The sequence below is a fragment of the Crinia signifera genome, chromosome 3, assembly GCF_055691185.1.
Source record: "Crinia signifera chromosome 3, ASM5569118v1, whole genome shotgun sequence".
Lineage (NCBI taxonomy): Eukaryota > Metazoa > Chordata > Amphibia > Anura > Myobatrachidae > Crinia > Crinia signifera.
In genome coordinates this window covers 131,579,089-131,606,322 of record NC_139219.1, presented here as the reverse complement: position 1 = coordinate 131,606,322, position 27,234 = coordinate 131,579,089, and the positions used below count along the sequence as shown (strand labels likewise).

The 27,234-nt window shown below is 41.1% G+C and overlaps 1 protein-coding gene across 2 annotated transcripts in view; it reads right to left on the bottom strand.

The window, feature by feature from the left end:
* The window catches only part of TAB2 (TGF-beta activated kinase 1 (MAP3K7) binding protein 2), a 62,855-nt gene that overhangs the window by 16,727 nt on the left and 18,894 nt on the right, over positions 1 to 27,234 (bottom strand). The window contains exons 2-4 of one of the 2 annotated variants that reach the window (XM_083176519.1): positions 12,098 to 12,144; positions 2,341 to 2,530; positions 692 to 2,120 (exon numbers count right to left, since the gene is read on the bottom strand). In XM_083176519.1, the coding sequence (XP_083032645.1) occupies positions 692 to 2,120; positions 2,341 to 2,442 (1,531 nt within the window). In that variant the 5' untranslated portion in view covers positions 2,443 to 2,530; positions 12,098 to 12,144. The remainder of the gene's footprint in view (positions 1 to 691; positions 2,121 to 2,340; positions 2,531 to 12,097; positions 12,145 to 27,234) is intronic. The other variant, XM_083176521.1, reaches the window with a different exon arrangement.

The following is a 27,234-nucleotide window of genomic DNA, read 5'->3' as shown; positions in this document are numbered from 1 at the left end:
TTAATAATCATCGCAGATCTAGCCTTATGGGCACTGAACTTTAATGCACAAACTATGGCGGTTATTCTGATTCACTCAGAAAGGCACAATCACTCTCTAATGGACAAAAGCATATGCACTAAAGGTGGGGCTGATGTAACATGTGCAGAGAGTTAGATTTGGATGGGGGTGTACTTCAAACTGATATCTATATTGCAGTGTAAAAATAAAGCAGCCAGTATTTACCCTGCACAGAAACAATAAAACACCCAAATCTAACTCTCTCTGCACATGTTACATCAGCCCCTCCTGCAGTGCATATGGTTCTGCCCATTAGAGAGTGATTGTGCCTAAGTGAATCAGAATAACCCCCTATATGAAACGGAAGAGTCTAGCTTCACAGGTGCACATTCTGTGAAAACTAGGGTTTAAGAACCAGTGATAGCCTCATTATCTTAAATGTCTTTTTGGTTAACAAAGAACTCTATGTAATGCAAAGGGTAGATTCAATAGTGGGATAAATGTGACCCAACTGGACAGATAAAAGCTGGTTAACCTGAAACACAACAGAAAATGAAAAGGCAAATTTCATACAGAAGTTGCTTTAGGCAAATTGGCCAATAAAACTCACTTTGTGAGTGCCGTCATTCTGAAGATCTTTTGTACATTATTCTACAGAAAAAAAAAAATAAACAAAATAAAAGTATGTTACCTTGTGTATATGCTGCATCATCTGAACCAATGCTCAATTTCCTGGAGTCATTCAATCTATCGTGTGCTAAAATAGGGTCCGTTAAACCAATACCTTCCGACTCTGCAAATGGAAGGAGATTTGTAGGCTCAAAGGTGGGGGAAACAACCCCAGGTGAAACCGAAGGCGGTTTGTTTGGGGACACTGTTATTTTAAATGTGTATTTTGTATTTGGCTGAGTCACAACAACACGAGGAGAAGTTGCGTTGTTTCCAAGTGTTCTGCTTTTGGGTGGATGATGATGAATGAAAGCAGGTCCCATGCTTACTTGCCCAGAGACATTTCTGGCTGTGGCTGCAGCACCAGAATTAGCAGAAATGAAGAGAGTAGGCTGATTCCGAAGAACCTGGTCATCACCACCAGGACCTGAAATGTAGACCTTAGGTTGGTTGCGGCTGATCATCTCATCTGTGTTTGGTGGGCCTGCAAAGTAAACAGTGGGTTGGCTCCTTGTATGATGGTTTAAAGAAGATGGGTTAGTGGAACTTCTTGAATTTGTGGAACGCAACATTGAATTACTTCTTTGTGGTGGTTCAAGTTTAATTTCAATTTGGTTTTTCCGGGGACCAGTTGAAATATTCTGAATGTTGTACAGGGTGGAGGGCTGGGTGTTACCACCTGATGAATGAAGCACTGGTGCTTGAGGCGTAGTGGGTGAACTAATGGGCATGTACACATGAGAGGTCTGGTGACCCTGCTGGTTCGATTGGGCTGAGGTATGTGACTGAGTATATGAAGAAGGCAGAGTTGTCCAGGGATTGGGCTGTGATGGCTGATAGACCTGTGTCGGAATCTGAGACATCCATCCAGGCTGTTGGGGTGTTTGCCGTGGTGTGCCACTTTGAGAAGTAATATAAGGTCTAATATAGATAGAATTTCCATGTGGACTATTAAGTACAGGCGGTGGTCCACCATGTATGTGCAAAGATGTAGGGGTATTACGATTAGACTGGATATTTGGACCCAAGGTAACCATGATCGGATTGAACCTGGGTGTTTGTAAGCCTGAAGAGCTTTTGCTGCCTAAATGAAGTCCAAACTGATGGCCTGGGTTTGAAGCATGTATTGTATTTGCAATTCCAAAGACATTAAAATTGGAAGGTACACTAGCAGGTGCAGTCTGCGGCTCTTGTTGATACAGTTCATTGGACTGCCCACCCTGAAGGTGCCCATCACTTATGCTGTGAGTTAAAGTCCTACTGCTTCCATTCATTCTACTTCCGTCCCTGCCATCATGGTATTGCGACTGCAAATCCAAATTAAGGGACGTCATGTGATTTCTTAAACCAATGGCAGATTCCTCCGAAAGAGACAAGTCACCTTCACCATACAGGTATTTTGTACTTTCTTGGGATAGGACTGCACAGCAAGCATCCAGATTGTTGTTATTCTAAAAAACAGAATTCAGGATATAGGAATGTAACATGTATTCTTTCACTGACAACTTTAAGCCTTAAAAATACTTAAGGAAGAACAGTAATGAGTGACAGGAAACTAACTGCACAAAATTGGTACACATTACATTGGGATAGATATAGATAAACATACAAGTATACAGACACACCCCTGTACACATACATGACACATTTTAATTGATTGAAAGCACTAACCTGTTGCATGCACCGTGAAACAACAACTTCAGGCACCTCAGGGAATTTCTGCCGCAGGTCATTTAAAACCTGAAAATCCACTTGCGAGCTTCCTTGGGCCATTCGTATATTGCCTGTGCAGAACTGTTCTTAATAGGACAGTTCTAGGCCTTGGTGGAACCCGACCTCATTTTGTCTTTGCTAGCATTTTCTGTAAAATAGAAAAATAAAAAAATAAATCAAATAATAAAAAAATAAATACTGTACTGTAATGCTGTGTACACACAGTACAATTTGACATTTCATTTGGACTATATAGTCAAAATGGAATAGGGATTGCATAGACATCGTATGGAAATAGAACATGGTTTTAAGCTTTCTATCCCGATTCGATGCACGCCTCCGTTCAGCTAAAATTGAAAAAGCCAAATAGACAATGCAGCAATAACTATATAGCATAATTGCCTACCTGACCCTCTCCACAAGGGAGAATATGCTCTGTTCCTGGGCTTCCCAGGTAATGTATGATTGCCATGACCAGTGGTGAGCTAGGTAATTGGTAAGAAAGGTGTTTCACCACAGGTGATGGCAATCATACATTACCAGGGAAGCCCAGGAACAGAGCATTTTCTCCCTCATGTAGAGTGTCAGGAAGGCAAGTATGCTATGTAGTACAAATCAAATGTAGATTGCATGAATTGTATGTAAATACATGTTGAGTATCCCTTATCAAAATTATTCCAAAAACCATAGTCTCCAAAACATACTTTTATTTTTTTTTGCTAAAAAGCTACTGGCTACATCGGTAACTGGAACTACTGGGGAAATATCACTGCCACTAAATATGTGCAAGAAAATTATTGCTTGGCATTCCAATTCAATGCCTGAGATTGTACACAAACTTTGTTTCATTTTTTTTTAAAACCTTGTTTCATGCACAAATAAAATAAATGTGTGTATTTCATGTGTTTTGCGTTTATGTTGTATAAGCACATCAGATACCTCATTCACATATAAAAATATTCCAAAATACAGAATAATCAGTTATCCAAAATTCTTCTGGTACCAATCATTTTGGATAAGGGATACTCAACCTGTAGTATATTTAAAAACAGGTTTAAGTGAATACTGTATAATACTGTTTCACCAGATGTCGTGTCCAGCTCTGAACTGTATTTCAATACTGCAGTAGTCTTTGTGTGAGCAACTCTTAAGTAACTCATAAAAAAATATGGGTGAGGGAATCACATCAATGTTTCTTTAAATAGTTAAGATGCCAAAAATGAAAAGGGGCATAACCAACTTACTGAGGTCAGTATAAATTCCATAGCAGTTTATTTGAACAGGCAATGGCAGAAATTTACTTCATCTGGCCAGAGAAATTCATTGATGTGATCGTCATAGGTGAGAGATGAAAAATATGACTAACGTGTTATATTGTTTTGTGACGAAGGCAATAACTTTCAGAGGGGAAGTGGGAGGAGTGCTGAAAAGGGAAGTAGGAACCCTCACGGAATGTTTGGGGGGACACCCTCTGGAAGTACTGTACAAAATTTGAAAAATTCATATCTACCTTTTGCATGCTCACCTTTATTGTGTCGCCTTTTACCTGTTGATCAATAGTGGTCAAGCGACTGTCAACCAAACAATCCACATCCAATTTCAAACATTTTTGTTGCCAGTTAGGAAAAAGTTGCCCATACAAAGACTACTGCAGTAATAAAACTTAGTTCAGAGCTTGATGCCACTCCTTCTGGAATAATATTATACATTGTTCACTTTAACCGTTTTTTCAAAATATCTACATATATGACGTTTCTGAGAAATACCCAACCGGACGTTATTTCAGCACAAAGAAGACAATGCAGCCAGCTACGTGTTTGATCCATGATCTGTACACTGTGAGTTGGGAATGTTAGGAAAGTGTCAAAGAGGTGAAGTACGGCTTGTACTTCACCTCTTTGACACTTTCCTACACCTATGCACTAGCATAGAACATAATTTAAACTAGTACCTGCCAAGGTGAACTGTTGTAACATCTGGTTTTATTATTGCTCATTTCACAAGTTTTGAAATCACCTATAAACTGATACTCCCACGCCTCAAGATCCGGAACCAAGGGGTGGAATATCATTGTTTGCATTATTGTATTTTATTGCACTATTGTAGTTCTGTCAAAATGATTTATTACTTCTGTGCCCTGTGTACTGGTCCCATCTACCACTCTTTTCCTAAATAAACATTTGTGGTGATTCAATACATGATACAAATGCAAAATAAACACAAACAAGTAGTTATTAAACACAAAAATACGACAAAACTTCTCAAATCAACATATTAGAAGCATTTAAAATTGTGCTTAGAAGTGATATTAGGTGCATATTCTGCCTGGATACTATCTTCTAAAACCTACAGGTCTTGAAAAAAAAGTAACGGATACTGGAAATACTAAGCATAACTGTAATTTTTGTGGTATTTATTCAACAAAGGGCTGGAAAAATTACTTAGAAAATCTGGTCCATGTGGACATGACAGCATGTCATATTGGTAGTCATACAATCAAGTTGCAAACCTTCAGTTTCACTGCATTCTAAAGGGGTTATATTGGATTGTAATCTGGTGACCAATGGAGTACATGGAACTTACTGTCATGACTGTGGAACCAGCTTATGTTATTCTGCTGGAAGTAATATTAGAAAATGGGAATCCAGAGGTCATGAGATGGTGAACATGGTCAGATAGTATATGGTGTTTAAACAATGGTCATTTGGTATTAAGTGACCCAAGGTGTGCAAAGAATACATTCCTCACAATATTACAGTCATTTTCACATTACTCTAATTATTCTCCTCTGATTTCTCTCAAGTTGTATTTTTTCCCTGCAGTCACAGAAACACTCAAACAACTATCTGGCACTAACAATCAATTCACTGTCATATTTTGTTTAGTTAAAAGACAAAAAAAAAAAAAAAAAAAAATCACTTACAGAAGGACAAACAAACTTCATTATTGGGTCTCGCACCCAACACAAAATATATCACTGGATATAGAATCTAGCTAAATACAGTACTAATTGCAATTATCACTTACTTGTCATCTCTGCCTTCCTTAACTATGTAGGCCTAGCTATCACACTTACTATAAAATCATTAAATTCACACTGAAAATATGCTATTTAAAGTAAAAGAACCCATACATTCAAGTTTTGCAACTACTACCAGCTCACTTCATCTTTCTCATGGCTTCACCGGTAGCCACAAGGGAACCTTTTTATGGTGGATTTAGCCAACATCATCTCTATTTTCTGGGACAAAGCTTATAAAGATCTCAGCTACCCAGCTACTAATACTAGCAGAAATAATCAGGGAGATCATGGTCATATTTGGAGAAGTATTTCTGATCTGTGTAAAGCACAAAAAAAAACATAAGACAACAGTCCCAGACAAGCTCATTACTTTTAATCTGATTAAAGTGCATATTTTTTCACTATGTAGTGATACCAGGGTTAGAAAAAGCATAAAAAACAAACAAAAATAAAAAAAACAGCTTTTTTGGTTTCAGCCATTTTTTTTTTGCATTAACATTTTAATGAAAAAAAAAAATCCTGTTTGTCCTAATACTGTGAAGCATTGCTATGTATTAGAAACCTTGATCAAATGGGTTGTAATACTTTTAAGCAATCCAAAATACCTGGAATTATTCCACATTCTTGTTGCTTGCGATATTCATCTAAGTAAGATGCAGTTAATCACACACCCTACAAAGCTATAGGGAGGTGAATCAGATCTGCTAAATCTGCCTTTGATTAATGTGCTGGTGGTGTTTTAAGCTGGGTACACACCTATACAATCATTAGCCAGCTCTCCCGATATCAGGTGAACGCCAGTTGGATTGTATAGGTGTGTATGCAGAGCTGATGCAGGAGCGTAAACCGATAAATGGCTTATAACACTCCTGCATTGGTCGGGACCTGGAGGTTGCATTTTATGTGCTGCACATTCTACCCTTCTGATCACCACAGAAAGAGCTGCTAACCCCATCCTGATGAATACATCACAGAGAGAGAACTAGAAAGAAAAGAGATAGAAATATATATATATATATATATATATATATATATATATATATATATATATATATATATATATATATATATATATATATATATATACTTTGCTGCTCTAGCCAAGCAAAAAAAAAGGGGGGGTCAGCCCAATACAATATACAACAAAAAGGAAAAGTGGTTGATTGCATTAGGGTTCGGTAGGATTTAGTTAGGTAAATTGATTGGTCAGGTGTGTACAGAAAAAAGTTTTAATCATAAGACATTCTGAATTACATGAAAAACATATACCTTGAAAAAGCTGCTGAGGGCAGCGAAACGTGTAGGTGCACTACAAGTGACCTCAGATCCTTCTTACACCAGTTGCATTTACTACTCTCCAACAAAGTGGCCTGAGTACCAGTTTTCCTAAACACCTGGATTACAATTACTCCATCCAATTGTGGATCCACACAACTCACTCTGGAAAGTTCCACCTACTGGCATCCTACTGGCATCCTGGAAAATATATGGGTGACTATTGATCTGAACGTTACTTTTCATATTTTATATTTGTAATTTTATTATCTTTTACTATATGTTTTTCATGTAATTCAGAATGTCTTATGATTAAAACTTTTTTCTGTACACAACTGACCATTTTTAAATAAAATTTATCCTAACTAAATCCTACCGAACCCTAGCGCAATCAACCACTTTTCCTTTTTAATCACAGAGAGAGAGATGGTCAGACAGGTGAGAAGGAGCAAGAGAGGAAGGGATTTGAGCAAGAGTAAAAGAGAATGTCAGGGAGAGATGTGGGAAGAGGCAAAGCAAAGTGGGGTGTCAGGCAAAGAGAGAATGAGAGTGTCATGGAGAGGGGATACGGTCATTAGGTCTACAGTAACTAGGTCGACAATTTTTAATCTGCTGTAGTCACAGCAGATTAAAAATTTGTCAAATAACACATTTGGTTTAAACCAGCAAACCTTGTTGCACACACTTTAGTGCATTCCACTACACAAATGTAGAAAAATAAAAAAATAGGTCTGCTCTAGGGTTTTACCGAAATTGTACATGGTATCAACTGCGTGGTAGCATTAAAGTCATATTTATCGAAAACAGCGACTATTATTATTGGCAATAATAATATAATCCAAATCTGTGTGAAGAAAATAAAAGCATGGGGATTTTGTTCTTTTTTTGATCAATGGTAACGTCTATACCAGGCCTGGCCAACCTGTTGCTCTCCAGCTATTGCAAAACTAAAAGTCCCAGAATGCCCTGTCAACATTTTAGCATTCCCCAATAGTAAACTTGTGGCAGGGTATGCTGGGACTTTAGTTTCGGAAAGTTGTAAAGCCACAGGTTGGCCAGGCATAATCTACACCAGTGGTCCACAACTCGTCGCTGGCGAGTTACCGTAGCTTGTCTGAGCAATCCGGCCAGCTGGACCACTGTTGTCTGCCTGCGCTCGCTTCCCCTGCACAGTCCTCGCTTCGTAGGGGAAAGGCGCTAGAGGTCATATTTGACCTCTAGCGCTTGGCAGGAAGCACAGCGCTAAGCGTTCCTAGTACCTCCTGGTAACGCTGCATCACTATGCTCCCTGTCAAATGTAATAAGTCAAATATGTCTTCTAGCATCTGTCTCCTTCGAGGCGGAGGGGTGTGGGGAAAGATGGCGGAGGTGGGCAGGCAACGAGCATTATTAACCCCTTGGCAACGGACATTAACCCCTCGGCAATGAGCATTAACCCCTCGGCAATGAGCAGGTAATTTACAATTTATTAGAAGCCTTACTGTTGGGGGCATTGTGGTATGGTATAATGTGTCTGGCATTGCGGTGTGGCATAATGCATTCCTCCCATCTGTATTGATTTTGCGGGACATCCAGTTTTTTGGGGACGGTCCTGCGGGGATTAGACACTGTGGATCTGTCTAAACAGGCAGGAAGAGGGGCAAGGTTGGGTGGTATGCATTAGGCGTGAGAGGCATAGCAATGCGTAGCATAATATGTCAGGGGCATTACAGTGTGCAGCATAGTACCATTGGCATTGTGGTGTGCGGCATCATGTGTTGGGCATTACAGTGTGCACCATATTGTGCAGGGATATTAAGTTGTGCGGCATAGTATCAGGGGCATTGTACAAATTTTAGCAGCTCTCCGGGAGGTTTTTATGTTGTATTTTTTTTTTGTCTCGAGTGGCTCACGCTCAATTAATGTTGGGGTCCACTGATCTACACAAACGCTGGCTTATGAGTAACACCCAACTATTCCTTTTACAGCCTTAAATTGGAAGATGCCATTAGAGCATTTTGCAAAATATTGAAACAAAAACAGATAAGAAATATGTACACTCCGTTTTACCAATGTTGTAACATGGTACCAGATGGCATGAGCAAATCACAGGACTTACAATGCTCAGCATCTCAACATCTAAAAGGCCCATACACACTGGGCGATTTTGAGCTGCTTTCAGCTCAAAAGCCGCCCAGTGTGTACAGACCGGCTATGAGCACTGATGCCTGCTCCCGCATCATCGCTGGTTGCCGACACTCATCTGCTGGTATTACCAGCAGATGAGTGACAGGGTGGATGGCTTTCCATAGCGTCCTCCTATGGAAAGTCGTCCACCCCTGCAAACATGGCATGGATGGGTGAAAATCGCTCTGTGTGTATGCACGGAGCGATTTTCAGCCCAGCAATTTTCCCCATCATTGCTGTGCATACATGCTGGGCAAAAACACCCAGTGTGTATGGACCTAAAGAGCAAGATACCACAAGACACCGTCAAAAAGGTCTTGTGACGTTAATGCCTTGACAAGTCAGAGCTACTTTGATGACCTGTTTCAGAGTAGGTATGGTGCGCTTTTCTTTTACTGCTTATTCCTTCATCTGTCATTTCAGAGTGTGATTTGTCAAAAAGATCCAGTTTTGACTCCTCTGTCCAAAGGACATTCTCCTAGAAGCATTGAGGGAAATTTACTAAAATGCAAGTTCTATTTCAGATTGAATGTTGCTATGGGCAACCAAAGACTATTATCTGCAAAATAACAAAGTAGATTCTGATTGGTTGCCTATAGCAACATCCCATGTGGAATCACATCTTAATAAATTTCCCCCATTGAGGCACTTAGTAGTAGTGCATTCCCATAAAAGAAGTGAGCTGATTCCGCAAGCATTGGATACAAATGATCGAGGATAATGGGAAAGAATTTCTTTGGAGGTTTGGGAAAATTTGGAGAGGTCTGTATCACATCCCCAGTGATTGCAGATACGTGCTATGACACATTTTACCCTTAATTGTGGACCCGGTTTTTCAGAAAAAGCAAGTCTCTGGGACATGGTGGAAGCAGTGTGCGGATCTCCCTGTTTGGCACTGCTGGTAGCTGAAGCAGAGAGAGAAGCGTAGCTGGGTGCTTAGGGAATATACCAGCGGCTTCTGCCCTCCATACACGATCCAAGCCATAACCTGCAGAAGGAGGTGACAGGGTAGCGCTGATGTCCCTGTGTCTCCTGTCCGGCAGCAGCCTTTCAGTAAGGAGGGGCAGACCAGCAGCTGGACATAGCGGGAGTGAGCATGGAGCAGCCAGGTTCCCACTGCCTCACGCCATCTCCCGCTGCCACGCTGGACGGGTGAGTGTCAATCATCGGCCAAATCCGTCATCCGGATTTGGCCGCTGAATTGAATAATGGATGCCGGATCCATCCCAGCAAAGGAATGTCGGAATGGATCCGGCATCAATTGAATATACTCTTATCTCGCTCTCTGGGCGGGATGTACTAAAGAAAAATGTGGTAACAAGACCATTTTCTGGGCTTTTACCACATTTTTGAATGCACTAAAAGCCCCCTCCAGCAGGGCTACGATTTGGAGGATTACATCAGCAGAAGCTGGCTTAACCCCATAGAAGCCCACATCATAGGGCAGCTCTTTTTGGGAGAGCCGCTCTTTGCATATGTCAGTACATATTCCATGAGCATCAGCATGATGGAGGCGGGATGCACCGCCAGTGCTTGGTACATGCCACCCCCTGCTCCATGTCTCTTTTCTCCCCACCTGGCACTGTCTCTTACTCTCTCTGCATGGGTTGGGATCGTTTAGTCGACCATAACTAGGTCGACAAGCATTGTGTCGACACCACTAGGTCAACATGCAGCAAGGTCGATATGGGTCTAGGTCGACAGTCAAAAGGTTTTTCACTGTTTTTTTTTACCCAAATGCCGACACAGTTGACATGGACACAGTTTGAAGTGCAATGCATCCCTTCGCACAGTGCCTCGCTGCGCATGGCACTCTATTTTATTCTCCCACCACGCCCTAGTGGATGGTAGGGCATAAAATACCACCTGTCTGCACAAAGAACAGTGACAAAACCCATGTCGACCTTTTGACTTTCGACCTAGCCCATGTCAACCTAACGCTAGTGTCGACCTAGACCCACGTCGACCCAATGCTTGTCGACCTAATGACCATATCCCCTCTCCATGACACTCTCTCATTCTCTTTCCCTGACCCCCCTCCCCCAATTCCCACATCTCTCCCTGACATTCTCTTTTAATCTTGCTCAAATCCCTTCCTCTCTTGCTCCTTCTCATCTGTCTGACAATCTCTCTCTTGCACCTCTTTCTCTCATTTCTTCTTTTTCCATGAAGCCATCTCTCACTCACCACCCTTCTCTCCCTTTTTCCCTGCTCTGGTCTTTTTCCCTGCCAGCCTCTTTGTCTCACTCCACTCTCTCTTTCTTCTGCCCCCTAAGAGGCACTGCATATACAGTAGTGTGGGGTAGCTCAAAAGCACAATATGTGACAAGACCCAGTAACAGTGGAGTATTACCCCAAATTTATAGTGAAGGATGCCTGGGACCCACACATTTTTTCCCTGCCTGGGATCACTGACCACATGATGGCAGTCGATGACCCTTCCATTTTTCATGAATAACCACCATTACTGGTCATTAATAAATGCTCAATTCCTGGCTGCATAAGATTATAAACATGGGATTTATTGATTATTGTTTTTTTACTGCAATTAACTTGTACAACGTACAGTATTGTAGAATTATGGTAAAACTGTAGTGACAAGTTACTGTAATAATGTGTGAAGTAGTTAGCTGAACTTTCATGATGTTCAGCTTCATATCTATATTTAGGCCAGGAGCAACAATTGACATTTCCTGTATAGGGCTCTCGGTGGGACTTCGCTCAGATCAACCCAGATATTCCTGGGCTATTTGTTTCACTGCACTACTAGACTGAAGATGCTCATAAGACAATTTTAGGGGCAAAATTACAAATATGATTAATAAATTATCCCTGCTTATGAAGAAAGAGCTGGTAAGCGTTCCCCATTTATTTGGAATAGTACGGAATCCCAATATTTAAAGCCGACAAGTAAAATGTATAAAGTAAAACAGAATAAAAATGATACGAATACACAAATCCTGAACGAACATATTTGACTTTGTGCTCATTACATTTGTTAGTAACGCAACTTCTGATTCATATTAATATTTTTTACATAGAACAAAAACAAACTCATACCCCATATATTTGAAGTTAAAAGAACTAGAACAGAAATCTGCAAATCAAAAAAAGTTGCCAAAAAAACAGACACCGCTTAAATAACTCTGAAACTGGCCGTGCAGTTTGAGATGTACAAGTAGTTTGGGAATAAAGCCAAGCACATAACAAATGAGCATTTCACACCAACAATATTTAGGTTACAGAAGTTACCTCAAGTGCCCTTGCAGTGTTTCAGAACTGTGCCCTCACCGCATTTTCTGTAGAAAAAACACACACACAGGAATTAAGGCTTTATCATCTACAGCACAATCTTAAGTGCAAACAATTCTATTCATCTTCGCAATTCAACAACATAAACAGTAAAGGTAGTATCTCACTGGCCTGCCGCACCCTTCACCTAGATATAGCGCTAGGGACCCCCCAATATACAGAGAAGCCTTGACGTGGCTTGGGGGCATATACACATGCGCATGTATATTTAACCAACATCTCTGAATTCTATTATCATGTAGTGTTCAAGATTGGTTATTAATACTATCCAGTGAGCTGGGGGAAACCATGAATTTTTTTTTACTTACTCAGTATTAACCCCTCCCTCATGCACCTGAGTAGTATTACTGAACTAACTGAGCATCTTAATAATAAAGATCAATATCACCATATATTTCCAACTGATTTCTTAGGTGGAGAACTCAGAGTGACTTGATACCTAAAATGATATCCACCGAACCTCACAGTTTATGTGGGCAGGTGGAAGATAAAAAACAGAATATAGTGCAAATTATCCTTTGATATGCAGAATATTTTATTTTCGGTCCGCACTTACACAGTGAAGACTTTTTAAACAGCGTAGGGTATCAGTCCCAAGGCAAAAGCAGCTCACAGTCAGGTGGGTACAGCCTATCAACGCTACTCAACGCGTTTCGGGATACCTTCTTCATACACTCCTGAAGGTATCCCAAAACGCGTTGAGTGTTTGGATGAGGACTCCGCCGGGAAGAAGTTGCTAACCAACGATCCGACTTACAAACTGTGGTCTCCATTCCCCAAGTTCCGGACGGGTATATGGACCTGCGATTGTTCTGTCTTATATCATCTGATCTGTAGCAGCTTTGCCTTGGGTTGACTCCTTATGCTTTTAAATTAGTCTACTCTGTGTAAGTGTGGACTTATATTAAATGTCTCTTTTTTTAAAAAGGTAATTTGCACTATATTGTGTCTTATTCCACCTACTCACATGGGTTGTGTGATTGGGTGGATATCATTTCAGGTACTCAAACTTGCCTGATTGAATTTCACCATCTGGCTGTTGGCCTTGATAGGCTGTACCCACCTGACTGAGCTGCTTTTGCCTTGGGACTGATACCCTACGCTGTTTAAAAAGTCTTCACTGTGCAAGTGCGGACTGAAAATAAAATATTCTGCATATCAAAGGATAATTTGCACTATATTCTGTTTTTTATCTTCCACCTGCCCACAAACTGTGAGGTTCGGTGGATATCATTTTAGGTATCAAGTCACTCTGAGTTCTCCACCTAAGAAATCAGTTGGAAATATATGGTGATATTGATCTTTATTATTAAGGTTATACATTGAGCGCTGTGTGTGAAACACCTCTTTTTGTATTTGTTGTATCTCTATTGTGGGTATATTTTGGATGTTATACCTCTTGGTGTAATCACACTAGCTGCACATTGTTTTAATTGCGCACCACTGTTGGTACTATCTATTTCTGCACTTGTTAACTGAGCATCTACCACTATCTGTATGAACATAAACAGTAAAGGTGCCCATACACAGTGCACTTTTCAGGTGTGATGCGATGCGCGCTCCTGCGCACAGCACAGAACGTCTGTGCAGCCCATGCTTTTAGTACTAGATTACATCATATCTAGTACAAAAAGCATGCTGCTGTAGCACATCGTATGCTTTTTGTACTAGATATAATGCAATGGGGCAGTACGGATGGTGTAATGGTTATCATTACTGCCTCTCAGCGCTGAGGTTATGGGTTAGATGGCTCCATGGCTCTAACTGTGCGGAGTTTGTATATTCTCTCCGTACTTGCGTGGGTTTCCTCCAGGTACTTTGGTTTCCTCCCACAATCCAAAAATATACTGGTAGGCTAATTGGTTCCCAACAAAATTAACCCTAGAATGTCTGTGTGCGTGTACATGTGGTAGGGAATATAGAGTGTAAGCTCCACTGGGATAAAGCGCTGCGGAAAATGTATGTGCTATATAAGAAACTGATAATAAATAAATAAATCTAGTACTAAAAGCACGAAGTTCATTGCACAGTGCATGGGCACCTTAACATGTGAACTATTATTCAGTCACACATGGGTAAAAAAAGCAACATATTTTATATAAAAATTATCTAGTAAACATAAGCCAATATGACGAATGGCATGTATGAAAATGCACAACATTTGCCACTTCCAAATATATCAATAAAGAAAGTAATTTAATTCAAGTGCAGCTAAATAAGAAGTACACTTCATTATATGCCATCCCCGCTATACAAAACACAAAATACTTGGCAGATCTGGAGAAATCAGGTTTGTGCTGAAACCATGCCCAGATGAAAAAGACATTTACAATATACTAGAATGGCAGCTGATGTGTTTAATTGCCTGGAAAAAGCTTAGGAGTTAATTCTCAAACAGTTTGAGTGGTTATAAGTCATTAGATTGACACAAGCATTACGTCGACAGTTAAAAGGTCAACATGAGTTTTTCACTTCTTTGTCTCGGCATGGACACTGTTAAAGTGTACGGCTGCGTACACCATGCTTCGGGAACGGTGCCTCGCTCCTATCCTATTCTCCCTCCACGCCCTAGTGGATGGTAGGGCATGAAATACCGTTTGTCAGCCGCACATGTCGGTTCAAAAAAAAAAAAAAAAAACACCTTTTGACAGGTCACCTTGCCATTGTCGACCTTCCAACCCTGTCGACATTAGCTGCATCGGTATAATGACCATACACTGTTTGAATTAATCACTCTACAGTGAGATTACTACACAGAGATGGAGGGCCGAGAACAAAATAGCAGTTCTCTTATACCCCTTTTCCACTAGCAAAAAAAATAAACCCTGGGATTTTGCGCAGGGACGCGCATCAACCCGTTTCTTTTGCTAGTGGAAACAGGCAAAATACTCTTGGGTCTATGGCAGTGGAAACTGGTAACCAGTGTAAATGCGACGCTCTGCACTGCTGCGGAGCTGTTTGGCTGTTCTGATGCTGTCTTGATAAAAGGACTGTCTGCAGTCCAAAACGTCGACTGATTCTATGTCGCATTGAAGATGTATCAATAAATTACTTTGTTGGAGCGTGCTCTTTTGGCTGCCCCAGCGTGGCCATCTTTTGGAACTGTGTATGGTACTTTAAGTGGAGCACCCCACTGTTGCTATATATCATGATTGGGAGTGCGGATTCCTAATCATGTATATGTATGTGTGTGTGTGATTATGTGTGTAGGTGTGTGTGATTATGCGTGTGTGTGGTCATGCATGCATGCATGTCTGTATGTATGTGTTGTTATTAGGTGCCCCATTAACAATTAATGGTAATTCCTATCTTTCCTTACTTCAAAAATCCATAAACATAAATCAGTTCTGGTCATAGAAGTACTTTTCTTTGGTTTATGGATGAAAACATGTAGCCGACATGTTTCGTGGTAGATGTTCACCGCGTGTAGTGGCACCCGCTACACGCGGTGAACATCTACCCGGCCAAAAGGAACGGCAGCCGCACAACTACTGTGCAAATAACATCAAGCACAGAACGCCTTAAGTCACGATCTTTTCAACAATATAAACAATGATGTGCCGGCGCTAGCTGTTTCAATAAGATATACAAGACAGTTCTAGCCCAAAAGGGTGTAGACACTATATACTAACCTATACAAGTTTTTTTACAGGTACCACTCTTTATACGATTCAGGATATATTTTTTCATACTTTAACCTTCAATTTTATTCATTTTTTTTTTTTTTTTTTAAGCGCTCTTTTCCATATACCTAAAATTTCTCTATATTGGTATCTGAATAGGTACCCTTCTCAATTGGGTTATGATGATACTATTGCGTCATTAATGCTCCGCAAAGTATGTGATCCAAAAAAACTATTTGAATACTAAAAAGAGGATGGAGCTCACTATTGATCCTCCAAAGCGTGAACAAATTGCTTGTCCTTTAGAAAGTTTAGACCGGGGCAATAAATTGACCACTCCTGGGGAATAAGTGCATGTATACTCCTCAGAGTCCAATCAGCAAGTTGCAGGGCTCTGGATTGGGTTCTATAGCTTCAAATGAGACAAAATAAAACCAGATTATTCTAATGATGCCAATAGTGATTTCTAAAATGTAAAATGTCAAAAGTGGATTCAAGTCTGGCATCTGGCTGGGCCACACAAGGACAGATGTACTGCTAAAATATGAACCATCGCACAAGTCTGGAGGTCAAGTGCGCTCTGGAGCAGGTTTTCATCCAGGATGTGTCTGTACATTGATGCATTCATCTTTCCCTCTACCCTGGCTAGTTCCTGCTCCTGAAAAACATCCCCTCCCCACAATATGAGGAAGCCTTGCTGGCGAAACTAGTCGATGTTTGTGGAGATCCCGCCAACGCCGTTTGCGCAATACGGCACTGACGGGTAAGTCTGCCGGCAGACCACCTGTACCCTGGAAACAGGTACTCGTTTACTTCAAATCACTCCAACAATCCTAAAATACTTTTTCTAACAGCTAATTAAGCTGCACCTGATTTGCATTTGCATTGGACTCTGTCTTGTGACCCCCTTATGTATATGTTTACGGGTATTAGCTGTTACATTTATATAGCGTAATACTGTAGCAAACTACTACCATACTATCCTATATAATAATTTTTATATTATTATTATAAATACTATTTGAATTGCTATTATTATTATTTATTCAAATTGCAGACCATAATAAATATCCATTTTTATTTTCACCAAACCACTGTGTACGTAATATTTTTCATATTGGAAGTATAGTGCAGGGTGTACAGATCCCCCTTGTTTCTCTATTGCTTACAACTTTGGTTATTTGTAGCGTACCCACATACCCAGCCGCTGACTACCAGTATTATTGGTCTGTGGCGCAGCCTTCTCTCCCCTCTCACCCAGATTTGCCAACCACCATGCTTCACTGTAGGGATGGTATAGGCCTGGCGATAAGCGGCACCTGGTTTCCACCAAACAGGACGCCTTGCTTTCATGCCAAAAAGTTCAATCCTTGTCTCATCAAACCAAATAATTTTATTTCTCATGGTTTGAGAGTCCTTCAGGTGCATTTTGGCAAACTCCAGATGGACTGCCATGTGCTTATTACTAAAGGAGTGGCTTCCGTCTGACCACTCTACCAATACAGGCCTGATTGGTGGACTGCTGCAGAGATGGTTGTCCTCCTGGAAGGTTCTCCTCTCTCCACAGAGGAATGCTGTAGCTCTGACAGAGTGATCAACGGGTTATTGGTAACCTCCCTGACTGGGGCCCTTCTCCCCCAATTGCTCACTGTAGATGACCAGCCAGTTGAAGGTAGAGTCCCGATTGTTCCATTTGCGGATCATGGAGGCCACTGTGCTCATTGGGACCTTCAAAGAAGCAGATATTTTTCTGTACCCTTCCCCAGATTTGTGCCTTGAGATAATCTGGTCTCAGAGGTCTACAGACAATTCCTTTGACTTCATGCTTGGTTTGTGGTCAGATGTACCTGTCTATACAAGGTCCTTCACTTGACAGTGCGTGTGCCTTTCCAAATCACATACAATAAACTGAATATACCACAGGTGTACACCAATTAAGCTGCAGGAACATCAAGGATTATTAGTGGAAACAGGATGCATCTGACCTCAATTTTGAGCTTCATGGCAAAGGTTGTGAATGCTTATGTACATGTGAGGTCTTAATTTTCTCAATAAAGTTGCAAAAATAGTCAAAAAATGTTTTTCACATGGGGTATTTTGTGTCATAGTACAGAGATAGGATGCCACCTTTGCAATACCATTCATTAATTGTATCCCTACTGGATAGTAGAAGTGTTAAGGAACAACAGAAACTTAGCCATGAAGCTAGATATCATGTAAAATAAAGTGTGTGCTAAAGAACATGGTGCGTAAAAGCCAATGTTGTGCTGATTCCATAGCTGAAGAGTTTGATGCCCATGGATGCGCAAGCTTAATTGGGCTTCCATGGTCAAGACAAATGGCAAGTTTTTGGTTGTTTTTTATGTAAAGCACAGACACTGGACTGTGGAGCATTATAAACGTGTTCTGTGAAGGGACGCATCACCCTCCTGTTTGGCAGTCAGATGGGAGAGTCTAGTTTTGGTTGATCTCAGCAGTACATTACCTGCTTCACTCCATTATGTCAATTGTACATTTTGGTGGAGGAGGGATAACGGTATGCGGCTGTTTTGCAGGGTTTTGTCTAGGCCACTTACCTCCAGTAAAGGCCACTTTTAATGCTACAGAATAAGTTAGTTTGAACAATGCCATGCTTCCAACTTTATGGTGACAGTTTGGAGAGGACGCTTTTCTATTACATCGTGACTGTGGGTCAGTGCACAAAGTGAGGACTATAAAAACATGGTTTAAGGAGTTTGGTGTGGAAGAACTTGCCTGGCTCACAGAGAGCCCTGACCTCAACCCCACTGAACACCTTAGGGATGAACAGATGTGAGCCAGGCCTTCTTTTCCAACATCAGTGCCTGACCTCATAAGCTCTACAGAATGAATAGGCACAAATTACCATAGAAACATTCCAAGAAAAGTGGAAGCGGTTTATACCTTCGAAAAGCTCTATACCTGAAGTATATGTATTTGAATACAATGCCATTATAATACCTGTTGTCTAATGGTTAGGCACCTGAATACTTTTGTCCAAAAGTGTATTTGTATTTTTGTGCGTTTATACAAACAACAACAACAACAACAACAACAACTGCGTCACTCACAGGAATTTGAAGGAAGACTTAGACGGAAACATTTAATTTGTCTATTGGTACTTTATATATCCTCTGACAGCACCTGAGCAAGTTGTACTATTAAATGTTTCATATGCAGATACAACTATAGATAAAGTACAAGGCTTGTCAATGAACAGAATAAAGTAAAACAAATATGATTTTGAAACTGAAATGGTTTTAAAATGCTTCAAATCTGCAAATAATTAAGGATTCTTTTGACTGGTGACAACCAAACGGTTGCAAACAACTTTAAGACATTGACTAGATGGCGTACATATTGTAAACTGTTCTCTGTAACACAGTAGCTCACTGTAACTGACCCTTTTGTGTTTTAAACAGGGTCAAATAGGGACAGAGAGAACAGAATTCCTTAAATACTTGTAAGAATTTTGAAGGAATGCAAAGAGAATGTTGTCTTAAATGGCAACATATACAATCTTAATCATCAATTCCAATTTGCTCTAACTATGTAGGTAGACCTATTGAGCTTTAGCAGAACGGCTTCCAAAAATCAAGGTCATCAGGAACATGCCAAAAAATGCAGTATGCTGGACAGTTCACTTGTTCAACTATACATGAACACACAAGGTAGAGCTCACTCAAATGGTGTGCAAATTATTTATTTTTTTCATTCTATCTTTCTAGTTGTGGGTAGAGTTAAATACAAGACAGAGGGGATATAGATTTTTTTTTGTGGGTTTTGCTACTGTATGAACACTGTACCTGCCAAATATAAACAGAACATTGTCCATCCTTCCTGGGTATAGGAATGAAGGTAGTATAACATTATTGAAGGGACAGTGGCTTCAGGGAGGTACAGTAGAGTAGTTTGCATAGGGCTAGCTTTTTTTATTGATCTATATGCCTAGGTCAGCAATTCCCAAACTTTTTTGAATCACAGCACCCTAGACCTGGGGTAGCCAACCCTAGTCCTCGAGAGCTACCAACAGTGCATGTTTTGCAGGTCTCCTCACAGAATCACAAGTGAGCTAATTAGCTCCATCTGTGTATCTCTAAAAAGGTGTCAGTGATTAATGAGTGCAGCTGTGCAGCAGCTAGGTTGTCTGGAAAATGTGAACTGTTGGTAGCTCTCGAGGGCTAGGGTTGGCTACCACTGCCCTAGACCATCACAAAGTTTTTCAAGGCACCCTTAGGTTACATGTATCTTATGGAGAAATTCAGAAAAAAAGGCCTAGGTGGTTCTTTAACCTACATTGAGATAGAAGCAAGGCAAGGGGTGATGCATAAGGCAGACCAGTTGACTAAACATTCATCCACTTAAGATACTGTTCTACCTGAAGTCCAGATGTGACTATGCATATTTGCAACAAATGTACTCAAAAACAATAATGCAGGAGCGCGCAGCAGCGCTCTTCGCTCATTGCTGGGGCATACACACGCAGCGGCTTTGAGCTGAAAGCTGCTCAAAACAGGCTGTTTTGAGCAGATTTCAGCTCAAAGTCGCCCAGTGTGTAAGGGCCTTTAAGATCTTCAGGCCAAGCAACATTAAGGAGGAGAGCCAAAGGGATAATGAATGAAAGACTGTCTATTTGGAAGTTGACAAAAATTACAAACCATTATTAATTGCTCAGTATCCTACAAATATCACTAGTGACCAAGGAGTGGTATTTTGTAAAAAAAAAAAAAAAAGCAATATATTCGCTGCCAGAAAAAACATGAGAATATTTTAAATAAAACAATGGTGTTAAGAATGCAATGGACTTGTGCCATTATGTATTTCAAAGGACTATATGCTGATTACCTGAAATCTAAAAAGTGGATGTGGGCTATTTAGATTTACAAGTTATTTAATAGAACAAGTGACAACTCCCTTCCCATACGCTTAGAATTTCACAGAAACCCTGCCGCCACTGGGAGCCAGGCCTTTCATGTAAATGCATACAATTTTAATATGAAGAAGACAAAACTAAGAAATAAAAAATGTTGCCTATTGTTAATGCCCCCTTTGGTGGATATCTACAAACTTTGGAGTGAGAGAACCACTTATGTGGATCCAGTTTGCATTTTTCAGGATTTAATTTGTGTTGGCAAAAATACAACTGCTTACAGAAGGCAAGTGGAAAGGTCTGAACAGTTGCAATTGGCTCAGCATTACAGAAGCTCAAACTGCAGCTAGGATAACTAACTATGATCTGCTGCATCTTAAAGGGATACTCAATGCCAAATCAACTGTATTATCCATACACAGGAGCTCTTAATGTATTCTAAATCATTTCTACAAGCTATAATTGGAGAGCTTAATTGGTTAATGCAGTGGTTCCCAAACTTTTTTGAATCACGGCACTGCGGTGACCACAGGCAGGCTGGCGGTGTAGGACAGTCCCTTTGGTGGGGGTCCGCAGGCACACCAGAGGTCTGGGCAGGTGCCTTTGAAGGAGGCCCTAACAGACAGCTGGCTACAAGGACCAGCGGCACCCAGCTCCAAAGTTTAATAAATAAATAAATATATATATATATATATATATATATATATATATATATATATATATATATATATATATATATATATATATATATATATATATATATATATAAAATAGGAGCTGACCAAAAAAAAAACCCTAAGTCAGGTTAGAAAAAAGCCTAAGGAGAAAAAGAGCAGGAGCAAGGCCCCTGCGTGTCCAGCTCCCTCAGCACAATCTTTCTAACTGGGGATTGTGGGGTATTAGAGGGGAGGAGCCAGCTTCTTAAAGTTATAGTGTGCCAGATCCCAGCAAGCCAGCTGTAAATCCCACAGTATATTGCCAGTGTCCACTGCCGGAGGAATGAGAAATAGTGATTATGTACTCGATACGACACCTAGTTAACTCCTATTGCTAGTGACAGGTTGTTAAGCATCAATGCAGTGCCTGGCTGCATACATATAAATGAGTCACGGTAGCACCAACATCATAAGTTTTCCTGCATTCAAAAAACGGGTGCGAGGCAAAACATGCAACATAAACTGATGTGTACTGAAGCTTAAGAATTGGGTACTTGTGAGTTATCCGGGCTGCCGATTTTTTCATCGCGCCCGAAAATCGGGGGCATCGCGTCGGTCGTGGCCGTTATAAGGAGCCGCGACGCGATGCCCACGATTTCCCATAGACAGTAATGTTAAAAGACGCGATGGACCCGATTTCCGACACGATTTCCCATAGACAGTAATGTTAAAAGACGCGATGGACCCGATTTCCCATAGACAGCAATGTTAAAATAAAATTACAATGTGAAATTGGCCAATATGTTTTTAAAAAAAATGTTTCATGGCCCCCCACCACCGTTAACGCCACCCCGCTATTGACGCCAACCCGAAGCGTGGCGAGCGCAGCGAGCCCGCGAGGGGCGGCGGTACGCGTCCTCCGACCTTTTCATGCCCTACTATCCACTAGGGCGTGGAGTGAGAATAGAATAGTGTGGCGGGCGCAGCGAGCCACCGAGCCCGAAGCGTGGCGAGCGCAGCGAGCCCCGCGGACACCTTCACAGGTATCCGCGTGCCCTTGCGGGCTTCACAGGTGTCCGCGTCCCCTCGCCACGCTTTGGGCTCGGTGCGCTCGCCACACTATTCTATTCTCACTCCACGCCCTAGTGGATAGTAGGGCATGAAAAGGTCGGAGGACGCGTACCGCCGCCCCTCGCGGGCTCGCTGCGCTCGCCACGCTTCAGGTTGGCGTCAATAGCGGGGTGGCGTTAACGGTGGTGGGGGGCCATGAAACATTTTTTTTTTAAAAACATATTGCCCAATTTCACATTGTAATTTTATTTTAACATTGCTGTCTATGGGAAATCGGGTCCATCGCGTCTTTTAACATTACTGTCTATGGGAAATCGTGGGCATCGCGTCGCGGCCCCTTATAACGGCCACGACCGACGCGATGCCCCCGATATCGTGTCTTTTAACATTACTGTCTATGGGAAATCGGGGGCATCGCGTCGCGGCCCCTTATAACGGCCACGACCGACGCGATGCCCCCGATTTGGAGCTAAATCGTGGGCATCGCGTCGGTCGGGTGTCCTTAAGTTAACCAAACTTAAGGACAAAATCGGCAGCCCGGATAACTCACAAGTACCAAGAATTGTTCATTACGTCCATCTTATACAACTTTCACACTTGCAAAAATATCCCGGGTTTTTGCACATGAACGCGCATCAACCCGGGATTTAGCTCAGTGTGAAAGGGACTAGGACGAATATCCCGTGTTCAGCATTCCGGGATCTCTACCCAGGGGAAACAAGGGGAAATGTGTACCCACCACATACCTCCCTTTTGCCAGTAAGATCATGGATGCCACAAAGATTGGGTGTCTGGAGTACTACAGCAGTCCTTCTCACTGCAGCACAGGGAGGAGTGTGACCACCTGACATTAAATGGGCATATGAAAACAAGAGGCAAGTGAATAACAGATTACCTGGTGGTAGCTGTAAAATTGTATGGACATCTCAAGTGTGCCACCAAGAGAGAGAACAGCTCTAGGCACACTATTGTGCCATGGCACAGCTGTCGATAACGCTGGTCTAGGATAAAACCCTGGCATCACTGTCTACTCTGTTGGCAAGGAAATCTGAGTACCTTTATCATTGGAGCCTTCAGAAAGCCACCATATTTATATCTATCTATCTCTATCTATGTGGTCTGTGAAGCAGCACTCCAGTTTAAAAGTCAGACCCAGATATAATGCCAATGGTTTAATATCTTTACTGTAATATCATCATCAGGGTGGACCCTGATGAAGATATTATTGTAAACATATTGAAACATTGGCATTATATCTGCATCTGACTGTCTTTGAAACCGGAGTGCCACCGTACAGGCTGTATGCTATTTGACTCCTGCTTGGGGACACCCAGGAAATATTATCTTATTTGGAGTGAGTGCTTGCCTCTTCTTCTACTATCTATATGTCAATTTGAGTTTGAAATTGGTCACTTAATTTGTTCATTTTAACGTCTACAAAAACTAATTGGTTGCTGGGTGTCAAGTTGGCTATTTCTTCATGTACTTGTAGCAGCTCTACCCCCACTTTTGCTACTGTCAAAAGGAATAGGACAACCACACCATTTTGCACAAAATGCAGACGTATTACACCATATGGTGAATGTTATTAACCCTAAATCCGCTAGGAATTTTTTTTAGAGCGAAAAAAATCTGATAAGAACTGGCCATGCAAGACCAAGTCTATTTCTCTACATTATGGATGAAAGACTTTTTGTAGGAGTCAACTGAAAAAAATTAACAAAAGATATTAACACAATGCGTCAATGGAGTCATTTGCAGTCTCTATAGGGAGGCTATTAAATTCAAACTGATTAAATAAATCTTTTTTGGCATCATCATCTGTGAGAGAAATTAAATAGTTTCCTGCCTCAGAGTAAATGTTAAAATCGATTGAACAGTTTTTTTGAGACATGGTCAGCAGCAAATAATACAGTACTCTATGTAGAACAAAAGACAAATCAACTGAAATGACAATCTTAGCTAAAATAAATAAAATAAAAAAATATTTATTGATTGATAAATATGTGCTTTATACACAGGAAGGCACTCTGACAGACATATTACTCAAGGGGAGATACAAGTGTGTTAATTCTCAATAATATTCATACACAGATACAGTTGTGTGTGTACACACACACACACACACACAATCTACTTAATCAGCATTTTCATTAGAATGCTGCTGCATTGAAACGTTGCCTAGAATACAGGCGTCTGCCGCTCACTTAATGGCCCATATTCAATGCGGCCTGCGAGGGGGATAAACGGAGGGGATTGCAGAAAATCAGCGTTCCTCGCTGTTTAACCCCTTCGCCGGCCGCTCACCCTACTCTATGTTCCAGGGAGATTCTCTCTGTCACAGGACAGTGAGGATTCCCCAAAACAGCGAGGCTCGCGGCTAATGCAGGGAGCCCGCTGCAATTAGCCGCCAGTCTCGTTGCTTCCGTGGCCACATACGCAGATTAACCCTCGCCCCAAAAACGGAGAGGGCTGAATACGGAGAGGGCTGAATACTGAAAGGGCGAGCTGTGACAACAAGCAGGTGGCCCTGTTCGCTGTCACAGCTCACCCCCAGCATTGAATATACCCCATTAAGCCAAGTGCTGCTACTAAAACTGCATACATTGGGATTATTTGCGCTGGGTGCATAGTTCCATCTCTTCAGAGGGCAAAGACTGCAGTATTTTTTTCAGTGGGGCAAGTGTTGGGTCTTGCGTGCTGTTGCACTCTATATTATTTTATTTATAATACAAAACAAAGGTCAGGAGGTTATGCTTTACTTACATACATCACAGTAAAAGAAACTGTAAACTATGCATGTGGCTAGCAGCTTTGCACAAACTGAAAAATGTTCAGCATAAAGACATGAAATTTTAGTTTGGCTTGCGCAGTAACTTCTTTGGTACTGTGCTTTTGCTGGCCCCTAGCCTCTATGGGCTTCTTCGGCAGCAGGCCATAGAAGCATATTCACGGTCCTGGGTCTGGTGCATTGTTAGTCACTGCCAGTCACAGTGAAGTCTCACAGACTGCATCTGGATTCACACAGTGGCAGATTTTACCTGCGGCATAGGTAAACCACCACTGGATATACACCACAGAAAAGCAAATTACCAGGTTAAAACATTTGTACCCAATCATTTTCTGTTCGACACAGGCCTTTTCTTGTGTGAAAGGGTTTGCTGTTCAACGGAGGAAAAAAGCAGGGTTGGAGGTTTGACCCTCACACACAGAAGAAATACCCGTGTTAAATCAGCAATGACCAGGTAGAAATGCTCATTTTAGTAATTTGTTTTTCTATGTGATGGAGTGGGGGAGTAGGGGGTGGTCAGATTCAGAACATAAAAATTACCCCTCATGCAAATGACTGGTAAAAGAAGGTATTTACAGACACTTCCATCTGAAAAGGGTATCAAATGGCAACAGGTTTGAGGCTAAATTGTAGTATGTGTGTGGGGGTAGGGAAGGATTTTTTTTAAAAGGTATCCCCTTGAAAGCAATGCCTTAACACTGTAGAATGTTTCTCCCATTCTACAAACAATAGCTCACATTGGAGTACCTAGGTGTAAAATAACAACCTATAATATGTTTCAAGTGGCAGCCTACAAGCTTCATCCAATCAATCAAGCAACCTCATCATGCTCTTAGCATTACAGAAACCACAACTAACATATTCAACATTAAAACTATTACAGATGCCTCATAAAAATAGCTGGAGGGATGCAGGAAAGAGGTCACTGGCTGCTCAGTTAAGTTGAAAGCCAAGTCATATGAACAAAGATTTTAAAATTCAATCTCAAAATTGAAATCATTGTCACTACTTCCTCAGGAAGCCAAATTGTTTCTGTGAGAAACCTTGGCACTTCAATAAGTAAAATCAATTTTTACTGTCTGAAATCACAGCAGTACCACTAGAAGAAGTCATGTGTAGAAGGTTGTTAGCAACCATAAACAAAGTATCGGAGGTAGTTAAAATGACAAATGGTTGATTTTTGCAACTTTTATTGTAAAAGGATAGCTAGCAAGTATATTTCAGCAAATAAAAGGTTTTGCATGTATTTCCCATCAACACACCATCACTATATACATGTGCAACATTATTTAATCCAATTTTATGCTTTACAGATAAAATTAAATTTCTTTAATGGCCAAAATTTTCAAATTTAAACACTAAATTAGGCAGTGTCTAGGTCAACACCAAGTGGTTGCCACACAAAAGACAGACCGGAGTTAAAAAAAGGAAAAGAAGAGATGTGTGTCAATTTCCACACTTGAGCACGTGGACACCCAATTAATCTAGAGAGTATCCTTGCATGGCTCACTTTGCTTTACTGTTCCCAATTGAAGAAAAAAAACTCTGCAACATTTTCCGCCATGGTGACATTTTGTCAGTGTTGACCTAGTGCATGTCGACCTTTTAGGGTCTACCCATCATGTGGAGCAGTACTACCTCTTATGTGCTGCAGGAAGAACATAACCAAGACTAGTAGTTGCATTAAAACATCATTCCTACTTCATCTTTACTAATCAGGGACTTTCCCCAAAACCATTTTCCTAAGGCTCCTGACCGACATAACTTTTATGATTGTCCCTAAGCTTACAGAATGAAGCTACTTTCTGTGCAATGTGTACGAAGATGTAATCACCGATTTCCTGGTCCATATGGGCACACCATCGGAGTTCATTTATGGCACTAAAGGGGCTCCTGTAAGAAGTGCCATGGGCACTTATTAAAAAAATGTAACCTATCTACATGGAAAAGTAGCTTTGAATAAATAAGAACTTTTTGTTTGGGTTAATGTGGCAACACATGCGACCGATCACATAAGTCTAAGTTTATAACGGTAACCAAAATATTTA